At 38.0% G+C, this 19611-nt stretch overlaps 1 protein-coding gene across 3 annotated transcripts in view; it reads left to right on the top strand.

Annotated features, from left to right (window-relative positions):
• NOX4 (NADPH oxidase 4) overlaps nt 1–16861 on the top strand; it is a 187696-nt gene extending 170835 nt beyond the window's left edge. The window contains exons 13-14 of one of the 3 annotated variants that reach the window (XM_060176669.1): nt 14065–14184; nt 16762–16861. In XM_060176669.1, coding sequence (XP_060032652.1) covers nt 14065–14111 — 47 coding nt within the window. In that variant the 3' untranslated portion in view covers nt 14112–14184; nt 16762–16861. Of the gene's footprint in view, nt 1–14064; nt 14185–16761 lie in introns of those variants that run through there. The other 2 variants (XM_060176671.1, XM_060176670.1) reach the window with 2 other exon arrangements.
• The last annotated feature ends 2750 nt before the right edge of the window (nt 16862–19611 follow it).

Here is a 19611-nt window from a genome sequence, read left to right on the forward strand (position 1 = left end):
CGTCGAGGCAAGTAGCCCCCCAGAGGCAAGAAATTTTTTTTTTTCAGATATGGCCCCCTCAGGCCTTCCCTTGGCAACATGCTGGTTGTTGTTATATATGTTTCTGTTCACCCCACACCCTTGATACTATAGTCATTTAGTTAAAAAGAAAAGGGGGAATTGTCGTATGCGTTACATTGGTTTGTTCTAGCCCTCCCCAAACCAAGAGAATTGGATCAGTCCAATTAATTTCGCGGGCCTGCTTGGCCCCGCCCCAAGGAACCCTGAGGGAGGGTTCCTGAGTTCATGAGTCCGAGAGTTCCTGAGTTCCAGAGTAAGGGAGAGGGTTCCTGAGTTCGAGAGTGCCAGAGTTAACCAGAGTTCCTGAGTTAGACAGAGTTCCTGAGTTCCGGAGTTCGAGAGTGCGAGAGTGCGAGAGTTTCTGAGTTCAAGAGTAAGGGAGAGGGTTCCTGAGTTCCAGAGTAAAAGAGAGAGTGCTTGCGCCGCCGCAAAGAGACAGCAGAGTTCTGTTTGGTGATTAGTTTGTCTTAGTTTGTGAATCGTTGTTCCTGAATAAAGAAATACAGCTTCCCTGCCCAGCCACTGTCTCCGCGTCTCTGTTCACCACTGTGAAGCAAGCCAGCCCGGCTAGAGCCTCCGAAAATTTTAACAACACCCAAGGGTTCCAGGACTGGGGAAAGTAGAGGCTCTAGAGTGGAGATGTGAGGTTACTGCTGTCTTAAGGTTCAAAAAGACAATTGATAGTTAATGTTATCATCACATTATTTGGTAATTGGGTTAACTTTGAAAAGTCCTTTTGTTATGGTTTGCTGTACAGTATCCAGTTTCTTGTATATAGCTGTGCTATTGGATGTTTCTAATCTACTTGGTCTAGGCTTTTGAGAGAGTCCGCATATCAAATACACAGCCTATATATTAAAAAGAATGAGTCTGTGTTTTAAAAACTTGGAGACATACAATTAATTTTCCCCCTCTCATATTAATTAACTAGTGATTTATATGACTACATTTTACTAGGAGTGTAAATAAACACCATTCCCACCACCAAAAGACTGTGACTCATCCCTCCCACCCACTCCCACCCCTACTGGCCCAGGAAGCTGCATGTCTACCCCTCACCACAGAGTTTTTTACTTTGGTGCCCTACTTACAATTTGGTCTGGTCCTACTTTTAGTTTCCCTTTCAGATCTTCTTCCTCAACTTCTGTTGATGAGTGGCATTGTCCCATACTCATCTTTATCTTTCTGACTTAGCTCACTTAACATAATTCCTTCTAGCTCTGTCCATGATGGGTCAGAGAAGGTGGGTTCATTGTTCTTGATAGCTGCATAATATTCCATTGTGTATATATACCACAGCTTTCTCAGACACTCATCTGTTGTTGGGCACCTGCGTTGCTTCCAGGTTTTAGCTATTATGAATTGTGCTGCTATGAACATAGGAGTACACACCTCTTTTTGGTTGGGTGTTATGGAGTCCTTGGGGTATAACCCCAGGAGAGGAATTACTGGATCATATGGAAGGTCCATTTCTAGCCTTCTGAGAGTTTTCCAGACTGCTCTCACAGAGGCTGTACCAATTTACATTCCCACCAGCAATGTAAAAGGGTTCCTCTGTCCCCACAACCTCTCCAGCATTTGTTGCTGCTGTCCTTTTTGATGTATGGCATTCTTAAAGGAGTGAGGTGGTATCTTAGTGTTGTCTTAATTTGCATTACTCTGACAATCAGTGACCTAGAGCAGTTTTTCGTATGTTTGTTAGCCTTTTGGATCTCCTCTGTAGTGAATGTTTTGTTCATATCCTCTGCCCATTTTTGGATGGGATCATTTGCTTTTTTGGTGCTAAGTTTGCTCAGCTCTTTATATATTTTAGTGATTAGTTTCTTATCTGATGTATGGCACGTGAAGATCTCCCATTCTGTGAGGGGTCTCTTTGTTTGTTTAATAGTTTCTTTGGATGTGCAAAAGCTTTTCAATTTGATGCAGTCCCATTGGTTTGTTTCTGCTTTAGTCTTCCTTGCAATTGGATTTGATTCTTCAAAGATGTCCTTGAGGTGTAGGTGGGAAACTGTTTTACCAATGTTTTCCTCTAAGTATTTGATTGTTTCTGGTGTAACATCCAGGTCTTTGATTCATTTGGAGTTGATTTTTGTTTCTGGTGAGATAAAGTGGTTCAGTTTCATTCTTCTGCATGTTTCAACCCAGTTTTCCCAGCACCATCTATTGAAGAGAGTCTCCTTCTATTTAATCCTTTGGGCCAATGATTAGATGTCCATAGGTGTGGGGATTTATTTCTGGGATTTCAATTCTGTTCCACTGGTCTGTGTGCCTATTTTTGTTCCAGTACCATGCTGTTTTGATGATGATGGCTTTATAATATAGTTTAAGGTCTGGGAATGTGATGCCTCCATTTCTGTTTCTTTTCCTCAAGATATTTTTGGAAATTCTAGGTGTTTTCAGGTTCCAGATAAATGATTGTAGTGTTTGTTCTATTCTCTTAAAGAAGGTTGGTGGAAGTTTGATGGGTATTGCATTAAGTTTGTATATGGCTCTGGGGAGAATATTCATTTTGATGATATCTAAATGCACCAATCACAGACAAAGAAATTGTCTTTCAATCCATGAGCATGGGATATCTTTCATTTCTTGGTATCAGTTTCTACTTCCTTGAGTAACAACTCATAATTTTCAGTATACAAGTCTTTCACTTCTTTGGTCAACTTTATTCCTAGGTATTTGATTGATTTTGCTGAAACAGTAAATGGGAGTGATTGCTGAATGTCTTCTTCTTCAGATTTAGTGTTTGCAGAAAGAAATGCCACTGATTTCTGTACATTGATTTTGTAGCCTGATACCTTGCTATATTGCCTAATAACTTCCAGTAGTTTTCTGCTGGATTCTTTAGGTTTTTTTATGTATACTATTATATCATCTGCAAATAGTGAGAGCTTGATTTCTTCCCTTCCAATCTGTATTCCTTTGATTTCTTTCTCTTGCCTGATTGCTATGGCAAGATCTTCCAATACTATGTTGAAGAGTAACAGTGACAATGGATAGCCCTGTCTAGTCCACAATCTGAGGGGGAATGCTTTCAGCTTCTGTTATTGAGTATGATGTTGGCTGTAGGTTTGCTATATATAGACTCCACTATCTTGAGGAATTTCCCATATATTCCCATTTTTTTAGAGTTTTGAGCATGAATGGTTGTTGGATTTTGTCAAAGGCTTTCTCTGCATCTATTGAGATAATCATGTGGTTTTTGGCTTTGCTTTTATTGATGTGGTGAATGACATTGATTGACTTACGGATGTTGAACCAGCCTTGCATTTCTGGGATGAATCCCACTTGGTCGTGATGAACAATGTTTTTGATATACTTCTGTATCTGGTTGGCCAAGATCTTGTTTAATATTTTGGCATCAATGTTCATCAGAGATATTGGTCTGTAGTTTTCCTTATTTATTCTGTCCCAATCAGCTTTTGGTATCAGGGTGATGTTGGCTTCATAGAAGGTGGAAGGTCTTGAATCTGTGTCTTGAATCTGTGTCTTGAATCTTATGGAAAAGCTTAAGAAGTATGGATACTAACTGTTTCCTGAAAGTTTTGTAGAATTCGTTTGTGAAGCCATCTGGTCCAGGACTTTTGTTGTTGGGGAGATTCTTAATAATGGGTTCAATTTCTTTGTCTGTGATTGCTGCATTTAAATTTTGTAGTTCTTCTTAGTTCAGTTTTGGAAGGGCATATGCTTCTAGGAATTGTTCCATTTCTTCCAGATTCTCTAGCTTGGTGGCATATAGTTCTTTATAGAAGTTTCGTAGGATTCTCTGGATATCTGTGGTGTCAGTTGTGATATCTCCTCCATTGTTTACAATTCTATTAATTTGAGTCTTCTCTCTTTTTTGTTTGGTGAGTCTGGCTAGGGGGTTGTCAATTTTGTTTAATCTCTCAAAGAACCAACATTTGGCTTCATTGATCTTTTGTATGGTTCTATTATTTTCGATGTTGTTGATTTTTGCTTAATTGTAGTGATTTCTGTCCTTCTGGTTGCTTTAAGGTTCCTTTGTTCCTCTTCCTCTAAATCCTTGAGGTGTGCAGTAATGTCATTCATTTTTCTTGGTATTTAATATGCAATTGTATGGCTATAAGTTTCCCTCTCAGTACTGCTTTAGCTGTGTCCCAAATATTTTGATAGGTTGTGTCTTCATTTTCATTTGTTTCCAGGAACATTTGAATTTCCTGCTTGAGTGAGTCTCTGACCCAGTGATTTTTAAGGAGTATGTTGTTTACTTTCCAAATTCTGTGACTTTTAATAATTTTCTGTTTGTTGTTAAATGTTAGTTCTACTCCACTGTGGCCTGAGAGATATTGGGATGATTTCGATGCTCTTGAATTTATTGATGCTGTCTTTGTGGCCTATCATGTGGTCTATCCTTGAGTATGTGTTATGTGGATTTGAAAAAATGGTGTATTCTAATTTTTGGGGGTGAAGGACTCTGAAAATGTCCAAGAGGTCTAGTCTGTCAATCTCTTCATTCAGTTCTCCTGTATCTTTGTTGGTTCTCTGCTTTGTTGATCTGTCTAAGTGTGAGAGTGGGGTATTGAAGTCTCCCACTATTATTGTATTACTATTGATGTATTTTTGAAATTCTTTCAGTAAGTGCTTGACATATTTAGATGGTCCCTCATTGGGTGCATAGATGTTAATAATTGTTAAGTCTTCTTGGCTAATTGATCCTCTAATCATTATGTAATGTCCTTGCTTATCCTTTATTACTTTATTTAATTTAAAATCTATTGTGTCTGAGATAAGAATGGCTGTTCCTGCCCTTTTTGTGGTCCGTTAGCCTGTATGACAGTTTTCCTTCCTTTCACTTTAAGTCTGTGTTTATCTTGTTGTGACAGATGGGATTCTTGCAAGCAGCATATGGTTGGGTTATGTTTTCTGATCCATACCCCCACTTTGTGCCTTTGGATGGTTGAGTTTAAGCCATTGACATTTATTGATATTATGAATTTATTGTATTGTAGTGTCATAGTTCAAAAAATTTTTTTTGTTTGCTCTGATATATTGCAAGTATTATAGTGATGCTCTTGTTTATAAGAGGTCTTTTAGTACCTCTTTCAGGGCCAGTTTGGTGATGGTTGCCTCCTTTAACTGTTGTTTGTCTAAGAAGGTTTTGATCCCTCCATCTAGTTTGAATGAAAATCTAGCAGGATATATTATCCTTGGTTGAAACCCTTTTTCATTCAGGGCTTGATAGATATTTTGCCATTCTCTTCTGGCTTTTAGAGTTTGAGTGGAGAAGTCTGCAGATAATCTTCTGGGTTTTCCCCTGTATGTGACTTTTTGTTTCACTCTTGCAGCCTTTAGGATCCTTTCTTTATCCTTACTTCCTCTCATTGTGACTATGATATGTCTTGGTGTCTTCAGGTCTAGGTTTGATTCTGTTTGGAACTCTCTGGGCCTCTTGAATCTTGATGTCCTTTCTGTTATTCAGGTCAGAGAAGTTTTCTTCTATTATTTCCTCTAGAATGTTTGCTTCCCCTTCCTCTCTTTCTTCCTCTGGCAGGCCAATTATACGAATCTTACTTCTTTTGAGATCATCCATATGTCTCTGTTGTTGTTTTCAGTGTCTCTCAATCTGTTTTTGAGCTATTTCACCTCTTTCTTTGTTTTCTCTAACTCATCTTCTGTCTGACTAATTCTGTTTTCTGCTTCTGTTAGTCTGCTTTCCCTTCCCTCAGCTTCTTTCCTCAGTTCAGCTATTTCAGCTTTCAGTTCTCTAATTGCCTCAAGATAATCAGTATTTTCCTTGGGGATCTCATCTGTTGTTTCCCTTATACTGCCATTCCTTTCCTCCAATGTTGTTTTCATTTCTGTGATTAATAAGTTTATTATTGCTTGCATACTTTTCTTATCTATGGTTACTTCTGGCTGATTTGTAGTTTCTTCTGGGCTTTTGTCTTCATTCATTGGAGTAGCAGTTTTGTTTGTTTTTTATCTACCCATTTTTTTTATTTATGTGTTTCTTTTTTATGCTCTGTTGTTCCTCAGTTGTTGTGTCTTGAGTACCAGCAACGCTGTACTAAATCCCTTTATGACAATTGCACTCACCAACCTCAGGAATTACAATAGCAACTGAAGCAAGTATTGAAGCAGTTTAATCACTACCACTTAGCCAAACAATGTCTCCAGTCCGTGAAAAAATAGTAACCAAATCTCAGTGAAGAAGAAAGAGAAAAGAAAGAAGGGATAGCAAGAATAGACAATTACGCGAATCTACTATCCACTGTATATTCTAGGGGTAACAAGAGGGGAAAGGGAAGTATAGCAGAGATACACACATAGAGAGTCCACTCTGAGTCAGATTTCTTCCCCCAAATAATTCACAAATTCAGAAAGACAAAGAAGGAAGGTAGAAGTGTATGACAAGATAAAAAAAAAGAGAAAAAAGAAAAAAGAAACAGAGAGAAAAGAGAAAAGATAAGAATAAGAGCTGTAATTAAAGAGCAGTGAAAGGAAAGTTTTTTCTTTTTGAATACTTTATTTTTAATTTAATTTAATTTTTTTTTAATTAGCTAGGAGGAGGAGGAAGGGCAGAGTGTATAGAGGAGGTAGGAGTAACAAGACAAGTTCCTCCCACAATAGATAAGATGCCCAGTACCCTAGCAATGAAAGATACCCTAAGAGTTAATTCTGATCAACCTAAAGGGGGGAGATATATGCCTTTACATAATATTAATAATAAAATAGAGCAGGGTACAAAAAAAACCCTGCCCCAGATTACCTCAAACCTTGTGAGCAGTGTCAGCTGATTGTTAAGAAAGAAAAAAAAAACAAAAAGAAACCTCAGTACTAGACAAGGATAGCTGAAATAGACAGTTATGCAAATCTACTATCCACTCTATATTCTAGTGGTAGCTAAAGGAGGAAGGGAAGTTGAGCAGAGATACAGTGAGAGTCCACTCTGAGTCAGAATTCTTCCCCAAAATAATTCCCAGATGTGTATCTGTGAATTCAGTGTAAGCACACTGTTTGGTGTTGGGGTCTTGGGGGTTGGGTCTTGTGGCTTCAGAAGCTGTAGGATTAAGGAAGAAAGGATGACAAGAATGAGAAAAAGAAAGAGAGAGAGAGAGAAAAAAAGGAAAAGATAAGAAAAAGAACAGTAATAAAGGAGCGGTGAAAGGAAAGAGTTTTTTTATTTATTTATTTTTAATTATTTAATTATCTATGCGGGGTGGGGGGTTTGGCTACTTAGAAAGAAAATGGCCGGAAGTTTCAGACGGGAATAGACTTAGAATGAATGTTACTCCCTGGTGGGACAGGAATCTTGGTAAATAAAGAAGCCCAGCAGGCGAGCCTGCTAGTAGCTGGTCCCCAGGGACTGGTTATGGGGGGGTGAAGGGGGAGGAGGTGCACTTTGGGATTAATAATTTAAAAGAAAAAAATGTTTCCCTTTTTTTCTACTCTATTTTTTAACCCAAATTAAGTTATAGTCACCTCCTTGGTGTCACCACTAAGACCCCTTATTGACTGGCCTACTAAAGGCAGAAAATCCTACCATTTCCATAAGATGTGGTCAGAGCTCAAGCCACTAGCAGCTTCTCAGTCCACCATCTTCCAGGAACCTCAAACTAAGTCTTTCTAAACCAATCGAATCTAGAGCCTGTCTACCTCCTCCACCATCATCATTTCTTTCTCCCTTCCTTCCTTCCTTCCTTCCTTCCTTCCTTCCTTCCTTCCTTCCTTTCTTTCTTTCTTTTGGAACTAGGATCTTGTCCATGTATCATTTCCATGCTCTTGACTACTTTTTTCATTCAGAGACATAAATAGGCATACTAGCACAAAAGCCTCCTATAGTGCTATAACACCTCTATGTGGTGCCAGGACTCAAGCTGGGATTGACGCAAACACCCTACCCAGTGATCAATCTCTTAGTATCAGCTTTTTAATAGATCACATCAAATTGATGGGGTTTATAGTCAATATTTATACCCCTTCCCCATGTTAGGAAGCAGTCTCTTCCCTGATCCAGCTTTCTGGTCCTTTTACCAGCCATGACATTTTCTCCTCAGACAGCAACTTGGATTTACCTGCATATCAGATTTCAGGCTCAGAGGAAAAAAAAAAAAATGCTAGTATAGCCACAGGCCCTTTGGAATATAACTAAAATATGCCTACTAGCTATCAACAAAATGGAGGACCTCTATATATTTTTTATTTATAAAAAGGAAACACTGACAAGATAATGATAGGATAAGAGGGGTACAACTCCACACAGTCCCCACCACCAGAACTCCATATCCCATCCCCTCCCTTGATAGCTTTCCTATTCTTTAACCCTCTGGGAGTATGGACCCAAGGTCATTGAGGGATGCAGAAGGTGGAAGGTCTGGCTTCTATAATTGCTTCCCCACTGAACATGGGCATTGACGGGTCGATCCATACTCCCAGTCTGTCTCTCTTTTTCCCTAGTGGGGTGGAGTTCTGGGAAATTGGAGCTCCGGACACACTGGTGGGGTTGCCTGTCCAGGGAAGTTTGGTTGGCATCATGGTAGCATCTGGAATCTGATTTGCATTGCCATGTGGTATTGCTTGGTGCCAGAGGGACATTGCCTACTTGGCAGGTTCACATTCTGGAGAGATGTGGTAAAGGCTCTGTGCTGTGATGACATCATGAAAGGGAGAAACAGGAAGTTAGGATACATCATCAAGAGAACATGAGAACTGTCGGACTCAAAATAAACAGAGGGGGAGAAAATGATGAAGAGAGTTGGAGAAAAAAGGAAGATTTTGCACTTGTCACACTCTAACTTACTGTCCACACGACAGGCAACAATGCTCTAAATATTATGCTCCCAGTTTTTTAAAAAAATTATTTATAAAATAGAAATATTGACAAGACCATAGGATGAGAGGGGTACAATTCCACACAATTTTCACCACCAGAACACTGTATCCTATCCCCTTCCTTGATAGATTTTTCTATTCTTTAACCCTCTGGAGTATGGACCCATGATCATTGTGGGGTATAGAAGGTGGAAGGTCTGGCTTCTGTAACTGCTTCTTTGCTGAACATGGGCATTGGCAGGTCGATCCATACTCACAGACTGTCTCCCTCTTTCCCTATTGGGGAAGGGCTCTGGGGAGGCAGGGCTCCAGGACACATTGGTGGGGTATTCTGCCCAGCGAAGTCCTGTTGACATCATGGTAGCATCTGGAACCTGGTGGCTGAAAAATATTTAAGATATAAAGCAGAACAAATTGTTGATTAATCATGAACCTAAAGCAAGAGTATTGCAGAAGATTTGAGGTCTACAAACCTGGGACCCATATGCAGCACAAGAGCCTATGTAACATCTATATCCCTATAGGTCTGAGCTCATGTTCTGTGGTCATGGCTATTAGGTCTATTTTAGGTATATTCAAAGGGGCCTGAGACTTTGCTATTTATTGCATGAACCTGACATCTAATATGCAGGTGGGCCCAAATTATTGTCTGGGGAGATGGTGTCATAGTTGGAAAAAGGACTGGAAACCTGGATCAGAAAAGAGAGTAGCTTCCAAATAAGGGGAAATTATATAAATATTGTTAACAGTAAACCACATCAATCTGATCTGGAGCTATGACAGCACAGGAGACTGTGTAACCGCTACATCCCTGTAGGTCTGAGCTCACATTCTGTGGCCATGGCTAGAAACATTCCAGCCTGCACTATGCAGGACCTATCTTCCTCAGGTGGTAGGTAGACTATGTTATTCAACCTCCCTTCAGAGAATGGAGCAGTCCCTACCATTGTTGATCCACATTGAGGGCCAGGTCTTACAGGGGCCCGCAAAGGGGTCCATTTTCCTGTTCCTGATGGTGATGACCAGTAACAGTGGTGAGAGGGATCTGCTAGAGGTTTAGGCCCATCATGTCTGTTGGGGAATCCCAGTGTTCCCTGATTAGGGCCCCAGGTGATGGGGTGGCAGGTAGTAACCATAAAAGCCATTATTAAAGTATGCTTGTCTCTTATTCAGCTTTTGTAGTCCTTACCTTGTCTGACAAGGTTAGCTTTGGAGTGATTGGGGGAAGTGAAATAGGAATTAGGTGCAGAGGTCTAAGTACGTCTAAGTAGAGACTATTTGAGTAGGTACTTTATGGTGTCTTCTTAGGTCTTTCTACTTGCTTGATGCACTTATTGACTCACTGAAAACTACTGTGAACTTTTGCTTTAAAGAATATACTTTCCCCTAACTTAACATATGTACATATGCCCTATCTCATGGGCCCTGGTCTATGTCTAGGTTTTGAGGTTTGGTTAAGGAGTGCACCACTGAAATGAAATTAAGGAGTCCTATGAGATAGGAAAGGTCTCACCAGAGTAATGAAGCTGAAAAGGTGACATTCCACACCTGACATATCTGGACACAGTCTTAAGTGAAGCATGCTGAGATGGTACTAGTTGCATTGATTAGGTTGGGATCAGCAAATACAGTATCAATTGGTATAAATTTAGGCAATCATGCAGGCAAGTGAGCCCCACCCTAGAAGTTCCAGGACTGGGAGAAATATGGGCTTTATAAAGAAAGGAGAAGGTTTCAGCTGTCTTCAGGTTTAAGTAGGCAAATGGACATGTTGAGAACATTTTATTTTTTGAATACTTATTTCAGCATGTGGTTGTTTAGCGTCTGTATTATGCCACTGACTTTTTTGTCAGAAATGACAAAAGTCTGAGCTATTTGGCATGGTGCCCTGGTTTTCTTTGTGTTTGAGTTAGTATTGATGCCAAACAGTAAAATCAGTGATGGCTAGGCAGAGGGGCTAACTGTACTTAGCAAAGTTATATTTCATTCTTACAATATTCCCTTGTCCCCAAAGGAGCTTCATATCTAGCATGATTTTTAGTTTCATATTATTTTCATTTTTTAAATTTATTTTACTAGTGATTTAATAATAATCGACAAGATTGTGGGATAAGAGGGGTACAGTTCCCACCACCAGAGTTCCATTATCTCGTCTTCTCCATTGGTAGTTTTCCTATTTTTTTATCTGTTGGGGAGTATGGACCAAAGGTATTTATGAGATACGGAAGGTGGAGGTCTAGCTTCTGTAATTGCTTCTCCACTAGACATGAGTGTTGACAGGTCCATACCCCCCAACCTGTTTCTGTCTTTCCCTATTGGGATAGGCCTCTGGGGAAGTGGGGCCAGTCCACATTAGTGAGGTCATCTGGCCAGAGAAGACAGGTTGGCATCATAGTAGTATCTGCTACTTGGTGTTTGATAAGCTTTAAGACATAAAGCAGAACAACTTGTTTAATAATCAGGAAGCTAAAGATAAGAGTATAGCAGATGAGATTTGGGATAGCTTCATATCATTTTCTTCTATTTAGTTTACATATAATATTACTTCTTTATATCAAGGCTGTAATGGGACATTTTTTCCAATCGTTAGACTCGTGGGTTACTTCCAGGTTTGGGCATTTACACATTGTACTGCTTTGAATATAGCCATCTGAGTTCCATCTACCTTGTTGCAAAAAGATAATACCCCCTCCCCCCTTTTTTTTCATCAAAGTAGTGTATTCCATTTTGTCTTTATGCTTCATCTTCCCTGCCTACCCATCTGTCTTTGGGTACTCAGGTTGTTTCCATATCAAGGTTGTTATAGTGTTCAATGAGCATAGCTATCCATATGTCATTTTGGATTCAGATTTTTGTGTTTCTTGAGTAGATAACTAATATTAGGTTATTTTATTATATGCTAGATATACTTAATGTGTTGTGATATTAAAGCAATCTCCTTCTTAAAGTTTGGACAAATTTGCATTACCATCAGTAGTGTACAAGGGTTTCTTTTTCTCTATTCCCTCACTAGTATTTGTTGTTTGTGTATGAGGTCATAGATTGGATATGTCATGGTCCTTTAGATTATTTCTCTGATAAAAATGATAATGAAAACTTTTTTATCATCTTATAGGGGATTGTTGACACATAGGTATAATTTCTCAAGTCAGATTATATTGAAACTTCTGTACTTTAAATATTAAAAATAATCTGCCAAATTTAATTACTGATATTTTTATAGAAGTTCTCATCTTAAGAAAAATAAGGTATTGTAGCAATTGTTTCATCCTATGATCCATATACTGTGGTTTTTATATGAGAATGTTCAAATTTCTTTATTTTAAAAATATTTTATTTATTCATTTTATGAGGGACTATAGCACTGCTCATCTCTGGTGTAAAGTGATGCTGATGGTTGAACCTGGGAGCTCAGAGCCTCAGAAATGAAAGTTCATTTGCAGAACTATGATACTGTCTTTCCTGCCTTCAAACTTATTTAGAGTAGTCATGTTGCAATTTTTCTTCCTAAATTTAAACAGAATTACAGAAATGAAGTGCTCATCACACAAGTTTGTTGAGAGGATGAATGACATTCATGTAATAAGAAACATACTTAAAATTGAATTAATGTTTTCTAAATCTCAGTTGTGCTTATAATAGTACCGTGAACATTTACATCTTCAGTGATACAAAACAAATTGCAAAGTAGACTAAAACAAAAATAAACCAATGGTACTGCATCAAATTGAAAAGCTTCTGCACAGCAAAAGAAACCATTACCCAAATTAAGAGACTTCTCACAGAATGGGAGATTTTTACATACCATACATCAGATTAGAGGCTAAGAACAAAAGTATATAAAGAGTTCACCAAATTTAGCAACAATGACTCAATTCAAAAATGGGGAGAGGATATGAGCAGAATATTCACTACAGAAGAGATACAAAAGACCAACAAACATATGAAAAAATTGTTCCTGGTCACTAATTGTCAGAGAAATGCAAATAAAGACAAAGATGAGATACCACATCACCCCTGTGAAAATGTCATATGTCAGAAACGACTGCAACAACAAATGCTGAGGCGGTTGTGGAGACATAGAAATCCTGCACTGTTGGTGGGAATGTCAATTGGTCTAACCCCTGTGGAGAGCAGTCTGGAGAACCCTCACAAGACTAGAAATGGACCTTCCATATAACTCAATAATTCCTCTCCTAGGGATATATCCTAAGAACTCAATCACAACCAACCAAAAAGAATTGTTTAAACCTATATTCATAGCAAGATAATTCATAATAGCCAAAACCTGGAAGCAACCCAGGTACTCAACAGATGAATGGCTGAGAAAGTTGTGGAATATTCCATGGAATACTACTCATCTATTAAGAATAATGAAACAAACTTCTCTGACCCATCCTGGATAGAACTAGAAGGAATTTGGTTAAGTGAGATAAGTCGGAAAGATAAAGATGAGTATGAGATGATCCTACTCAAACAGAAGTTGAGAAAGAAGAATGGAAAAGGAAGCACAAAGCAGAAATTGACTGAGATTTTATTTTATTTTATTTTAGTATTTATTTTACTGCACCAGAGTATGAAACTCTGGGTTGAGGGTGAGGGTAGATTTTTCAGCTTCACTATAGGGAGGTGGGGGTAGGGACACAGACCTGTGGTGGTGGGAATGGTGTTAATATACACTTCTAATTACTTATAGTCTTATAAATCACTATTTAATAAAAAATTGTGGAGGTCCAATAAGTAGCTTTCCTATTAGCTATTGTCTGTCTAAAACCAACATTCTGATCAGAGTTAGATAATATTCCCATTCTAACCCCAGAAATGCCTGGTGCATATCTGGTAAGTGAAAGAAACTGGATAACTGGTAAGAACTAGTCACCCATAAGACAGACTATAAGCCATGGAGCTCAGAAGTTAAAAATGTTCCTGCACTGATGGTGGGAATGCAAATTAGTGCAGCCCCTGTACAGAGCAGTTTGGAGAACTCTCAAAAGGTTAGAAGTGGACCTTCCCTATGACCCTGCAACTCCTCTCCTGGGTATGTATGCTAAGGAACCAAAAACATTATTAAATCACAAATAAAATGTAAAAAAGAAAGAAGTCAGTGTGGGAAGCAGTAACATCAGACTTGAACTACCAAAGTCTTGAGCATATTATTGGAAATTAGTTGGACGTGGGTCCATTCTTCCTTTCTTTTGTCTGATTTCTCACCAGGATCTACATTGATGGTCCATTTGGAAGTCCATTTGAGGAGTCACTGAACTACGAGGTCAGCCTCTGTGTGGCTGGAGGCATTGGAGTGACTCCATTTGCATCTATACTCAACACGCTGATGTAAGGCACTTTGATCCACAGTTTTGGTTTACACAAGAACTCCTAGTTTTGTAGATATCTATCCTTCCCTCTCTCTCTCCCCCTCTCTCCTCTCCTTCTCTTCTACCCTCTCTCCCTCCCTTCTTCCCTCCTTTTCCACCCCTCTTATTATGTAGTGATTCCTTATAGAATTATTCTGCCTGTTGTTCAGGAAGTATTCTGACTAAAGAGAAAGCTGAGTCAATGATTCTCAATGTGTCTTCTATTCCTTTCAAACTCCTTACTCACTTATGGAGTGTGTCAGTATCACAGTTGTGCATTCTTCACCCTTTTAATTTCTGTCAGTCATTCCAATGGTCATTTCTCTTCTTCCTCATCAGTGCCACTCTTTCATTCAGTAGAGGATTTGAACTCTAGTATATATCCTATCTTGCAGATACTTATTGGATGAGGGGCCCTGAACTTAAAACATATTCAGGTTCAATGTGTGAAAACCTTATAAACAGAAATATTTTATAAAATAATAATTCTATGACGAAAAATAAAAGACACTTAATGTGCTAGTAAAATCAAGTACCCTCAAGATACCTCACTTGGATAGTGTGCCTGCTTTGCTTGTGTACAACCCATGCTCAAGCTCAGCTTTCATCACAGTGCTGTGCTATCTGCCCCTCTCACCATCTCTGTTTCTTAACCTTTCTATTTGGGGGGAGTTGTTTCAGTGTGGAGAAGTCCTAGCAGTGTAAAATACTGTAAAAATGTGGCCATAGAAAGTTTTTCCTAGGTGGGGATAGAAGGCATAATGCTTATGCAGAGACTCTCATGCCTGAGACTCCAGATTTCCAGGTTCAGTCACCCATACCACCATAAGCTAGCTAGAGCTGAGTTGTGCTCTAGTAAAAAAAAAAAAAAAAAAAAAGGAGGAGGAAGAGGGAAGGAAGGAAGGAAGGAAGGAAGGAAGGAAGGAAGGAAGGAAGGAGGAGAGAAAGCTTTTCCCTTTCCTTTTTTCCTTCCTTTTTTGTGGCTCTGGGACCTTGTGCATACATAATTTCTCTTCTCTATTACAGAGACTTTTATTCTTTTATATGTGTGTGTATTATCATATATCTGCTCATATACATATATACATATGTATATGTATATACATATACAGAGATAAAAGATATAGAAACAACTGCATCTGAGTTTCCCCTTCAACTGTGTTATTCCCCATGTGTTGCCAGGCTTGCAAACCTGGGTCACACACATGTCAAGGGACATGCCCCACTCAGAGAACTATCTCCTGGCCCCAAAGAAAGCTTTTTAAATATACTTACTTTTCTTTCTCTATAACTTAGCAAATTTATAGTATATTGAAGAAAATAAATTTCAGAAATAAGCTGGCATAATGGAAGTAGTTTTTCAGCTAAGATTTATTACTAGAAGTAATAAGGATAATAATAATAATTGATAAATATTTTCATGAAACCAGACAAAATAGTCATAGGAAGTTACTCTAAAATATTGTTTCATTCACATCTAAAGAAGTGCATCAAATGTCTTATAGAGCACTAGAAAAAAAGTAATTTAAAAAATGCACTAGAGAGTATATTTCAATTTTAAACACATGATAAATTTGTATTTTTTAGGTCATTAGAAAAATGTCCTTATTCCAAACCAGAAATGGCATCTACAAACATATTGCAAATTATTTTGAGAGTGCCTAATGTTTGGGATTGGGAAGAATATTTTCTTAACCTTAAGTCAACATCCTAATTATAAACATGAGTCTAAACTTAGAATTATGAAATCCAGGAATGCATTCTGTAGTAGGTGGTTTTGATTTATCTTTAATGATTCTCAAGAAGAGAACAAGTAGCTAATTTGAGGGTAAAGGATTTGGCTAGTTTTCCTGGAAGCCAGGTTATGACTGATGACTTATGAGGTTCTACTGATAAAGTAGAAAACATTTTTTCATTTTCATTTTTTTTTCTGGTGAAGAGCTAATATTTTTTTCCTGGAGTTTAGTTGATTGACTTCAATCAGAAATGGGTGACATGTACATAATATTCACAGCTATGAATATTTATATTCAGGAAATTTGTCATATCTTTAAATCAGTGTATATTTTTTAATATTTATTTTATTTATTCCCTTTTGTTGCCCTTGTTGTTTTATTGTTGTAGTTATTATTGTTGTTGTCATTGTTGGATAGGACAGAGAGAAATGGAGAGAGGGAGGGGAAGACAGAGAGGAGAGAAAGATAGACACCTGCAGACCTGCTTCACCGCCTGTGAAGCGACTCCCCTGCAGGTGGGGAGCCGGGGTTCGAACCAGGATCCTTATGCTGGTCCCTTTGCTTTGCGCCACCTGCACTTAACCCGCTGCGCTACAGCCCGACTCCCAAATCAGTATATTTTAAACCTATGCCAGCATTCTATTAAGTTCTATATCATATAGCAGAATAAATATATATATATGTGCATATATATATGTATGTTTGTATATGCATATACTAGTACTTACTAATAAAGAACAAATTTTAAGAACTTGGGGGTCCTTGAACCATTTCTTTTTCTTTTATCGCTGAATCATTATAATTCTGTTTTTATTTTAAAGGGATGACTGGAAACCATACAAGCTTAGAAGGCTGTATTTTATCTGGGTGTGCCGAGACATTCATTCCTTTCATTGGTTTGCAGACTTACTTTGTGTGTTGCATAACAAGGTAAATATGGCTTTCTCCTTTCACAACTTTATTTTTTAAAATAATTTCTTTCAAATTATAAATGTAAAAAAATGCTATGAAATGTAACATAAAATGTTTTCTTTAACTTAATAAAGGTAACATCTGTTCATAATATGATATACATCTGTTCATATATTGATAATTGTGAGTGCATATGGAAATATCTATGTATCTTAAGTTAAAATGCTAATTGTTTTGTTTTAGCATAGAGAGCTTAATATAGAAATTTATTTATAAAATGAATTATGTAAATTCATATGTGTATATGAGATATATAGTGTATGCATATGAAGACTTGAGAAAAGCATAATCATCCCTACACCTTATTCACTTAGATATAATAGTCTTCATTCTTTAATAATCTAAGTAACATATTCACAGATCTCTGGCACATTATACAAACTTTAAAAATTCCCAACTTTTGTTTTAAAAATAGTTTAATTTTTGTTTTTTGAGGCAATTAGGTTTACAGGACTATAAATGTTTTAGGGATAAAATTTTCCACCTCTTAAAAATGTGTTACCAGGGATTAGCAGGTGACTCATCGGTAGAGCATGTACTATATATACTGCACAAGGACCTGGGTGAGCCCTGGGCTACACTTCATGTGAAACAGAACACCTACAAGGGGAAAACTTCATGAATGGTAAAGTGGGTCTGTGGACTTTCTCCTTCTTTCTTTATGTCTATCTGTTCTATCTCTCTCTATTAAAATGAAAAAGTGGCCACTAGCAACGGTGGAGTGCTATAGGCACTGAGTTCCAGCCATAATACCGGTGGCAAAAAAAAATGTCACCACCTATCCCACAAACACACACCAAAGTCCTTTGGAACATGTCCAACCCACTCCTCTCCAATATACTCTCCTTGATGACCTCAGCTCTACAAACAGAAAGAGAAAACTCCTTTATTTGATTTTGCTTATTTCCATCTTTGTCTCTTTACTCCAAATGAGAGGAATATCCAGTCATTTATTTTTCTTTTCTTTCGTTAACATTGCTTTGCAAACGAGATGTCAGAGGTATAGTTTCTGATTTACAATTGTGTGTATAATCCACTGCCTCCTCCACCAAATTCCTAAAATTTTGACAAAGTCCTAGAGATAATTTAGTTATTATTTCTTTTGACAGCTTATAAACTATATAAGAGCACAATCATTCAACAGTTTTATTCCTTGGAAAGTAGTCTATCTGGAACCTGGTGGCTAAAAAAAGGACTTAACATATAAAGACAAAAAAAATTGTTGACTAATCATGTACCTAAAGGCTGGAATAGTTCAGATGAAGAGTTAAGGGGTCTCTGTTTTGCAGATAGTTAGTAGTCCTATTTTTAGTTATATTCCAAAGGGCCCATGAGTATACTAGGTTTTTTTTTTCCCTGAGCCTGAAATCTGATATGCAGGTGGACCTAAGATGTTGTCCGGGGATATGATGTCATGGCTGGAAAAAGAACCAGAAAGCTGGATCAGGGAAGAAGATAAGTTCCCAAATATGGGAAAGGTGTATAAATATTGCTGAGTGTAAACCTCATCTATTTGATCTGATCCAGGGCCCATATTCAACTTAGAGCCTATGTGACCTCTGTATCCCTATAGATCTGAGCTCACATCCTATAGTCATGAGTAGAAGCATTCCAAGTTGCCCCAATTTCAGGACCTATCTTCCTCAGGTGGAACACAGAGTATATTGTCCATCCTCCCTTCAGAGGGTGGAATATTCTCTACCGTCGTTGATCCATGTTGAGGGCAAGGTCCTATGGGGGCCCACACAGGTGTCTATTTTGTTGATCCTGATAGAGATAACCGGTAACAATGGCGATAGGGATCTATTTGAGATCTAGACTCATCATGTCTGTTTGGGAATCTCAGGACTCCCCAAATAGGGCCCCAGCTGATGTAGTGACCTGATAGTGACTAAAGAGGCATCATTAAAGTATGCCAGTCTCTTGCCCTTATTCAGCTTTTGTAGACCTTACTTTGATAAAGTTAGCTTACTTATTTATTATTTATTTTTAATCCTTGCAGGATCTTTTTTTCAATTTGTGATGGTCTCTGATATATGATGCAGTCTCATTTCTTCTTTAGTTTCCTTTGTCAATTGGATTATTTTCCCAATGACCATCTAATGTTAAGTTCTTCAAGTGTTTAACTTGTGTTTTCTTTCAATTATTTTATAGTTTCAGATCTAGGATCCAAATCTTTAACCCATTTTAGTTTATTTTGGTGCATCGTCACTACATGTGACTGTCCAGTTGTCCCAACACAAGTTACTAAAGAGGCTTTCTTTTCCCCTACCAGATGTTTTCTACTCCTTGAATATATTACACACAAACACACACACACACACACACACACACACACACACACACACACACAGACTTTTTTTTTCATTTTCAGATAATATACCTTTCCTTGGTCATTCTCTGAGACTTTAGATTAGGAAAGCTATCAGGTGAGGGGATGGGATACAGAGTTCTGGTGGTGGAAACTGCATAGAGTTGTACCCCTCTTATCCTCTGTCATTGTTTCTTTTTTTTATAGATAAAAGTAATTTACTTGGATGAGACCTTTCCTTTCATAGTATTCTCTAATTCCTTTCCAGGTGGTTCACTTCCTAACAAAGTCCCAAAACCTAGATATAGACCAGGTCCCATTAGTAGAGCATATGTATACACGTATCCATAAACTAGGGCAAAATATATACCTGAAAGCAAAAGTACAC

This window comes from Erinaceus europaeus, chromosome 17 (genome assembly GCF_950295315.1).
Source record: "Erinaceus europaeus chromosome 17, mEriEur2.1, whole genome shotgun sequence".
In the NCBI taxonomy this organism is placed as follows: Eukaryota; Metazoa; Chordata; class Mammalia; order Eulipotyphla; family Erinaceidae; genus Erinaceus; species Erinaceus europaeus.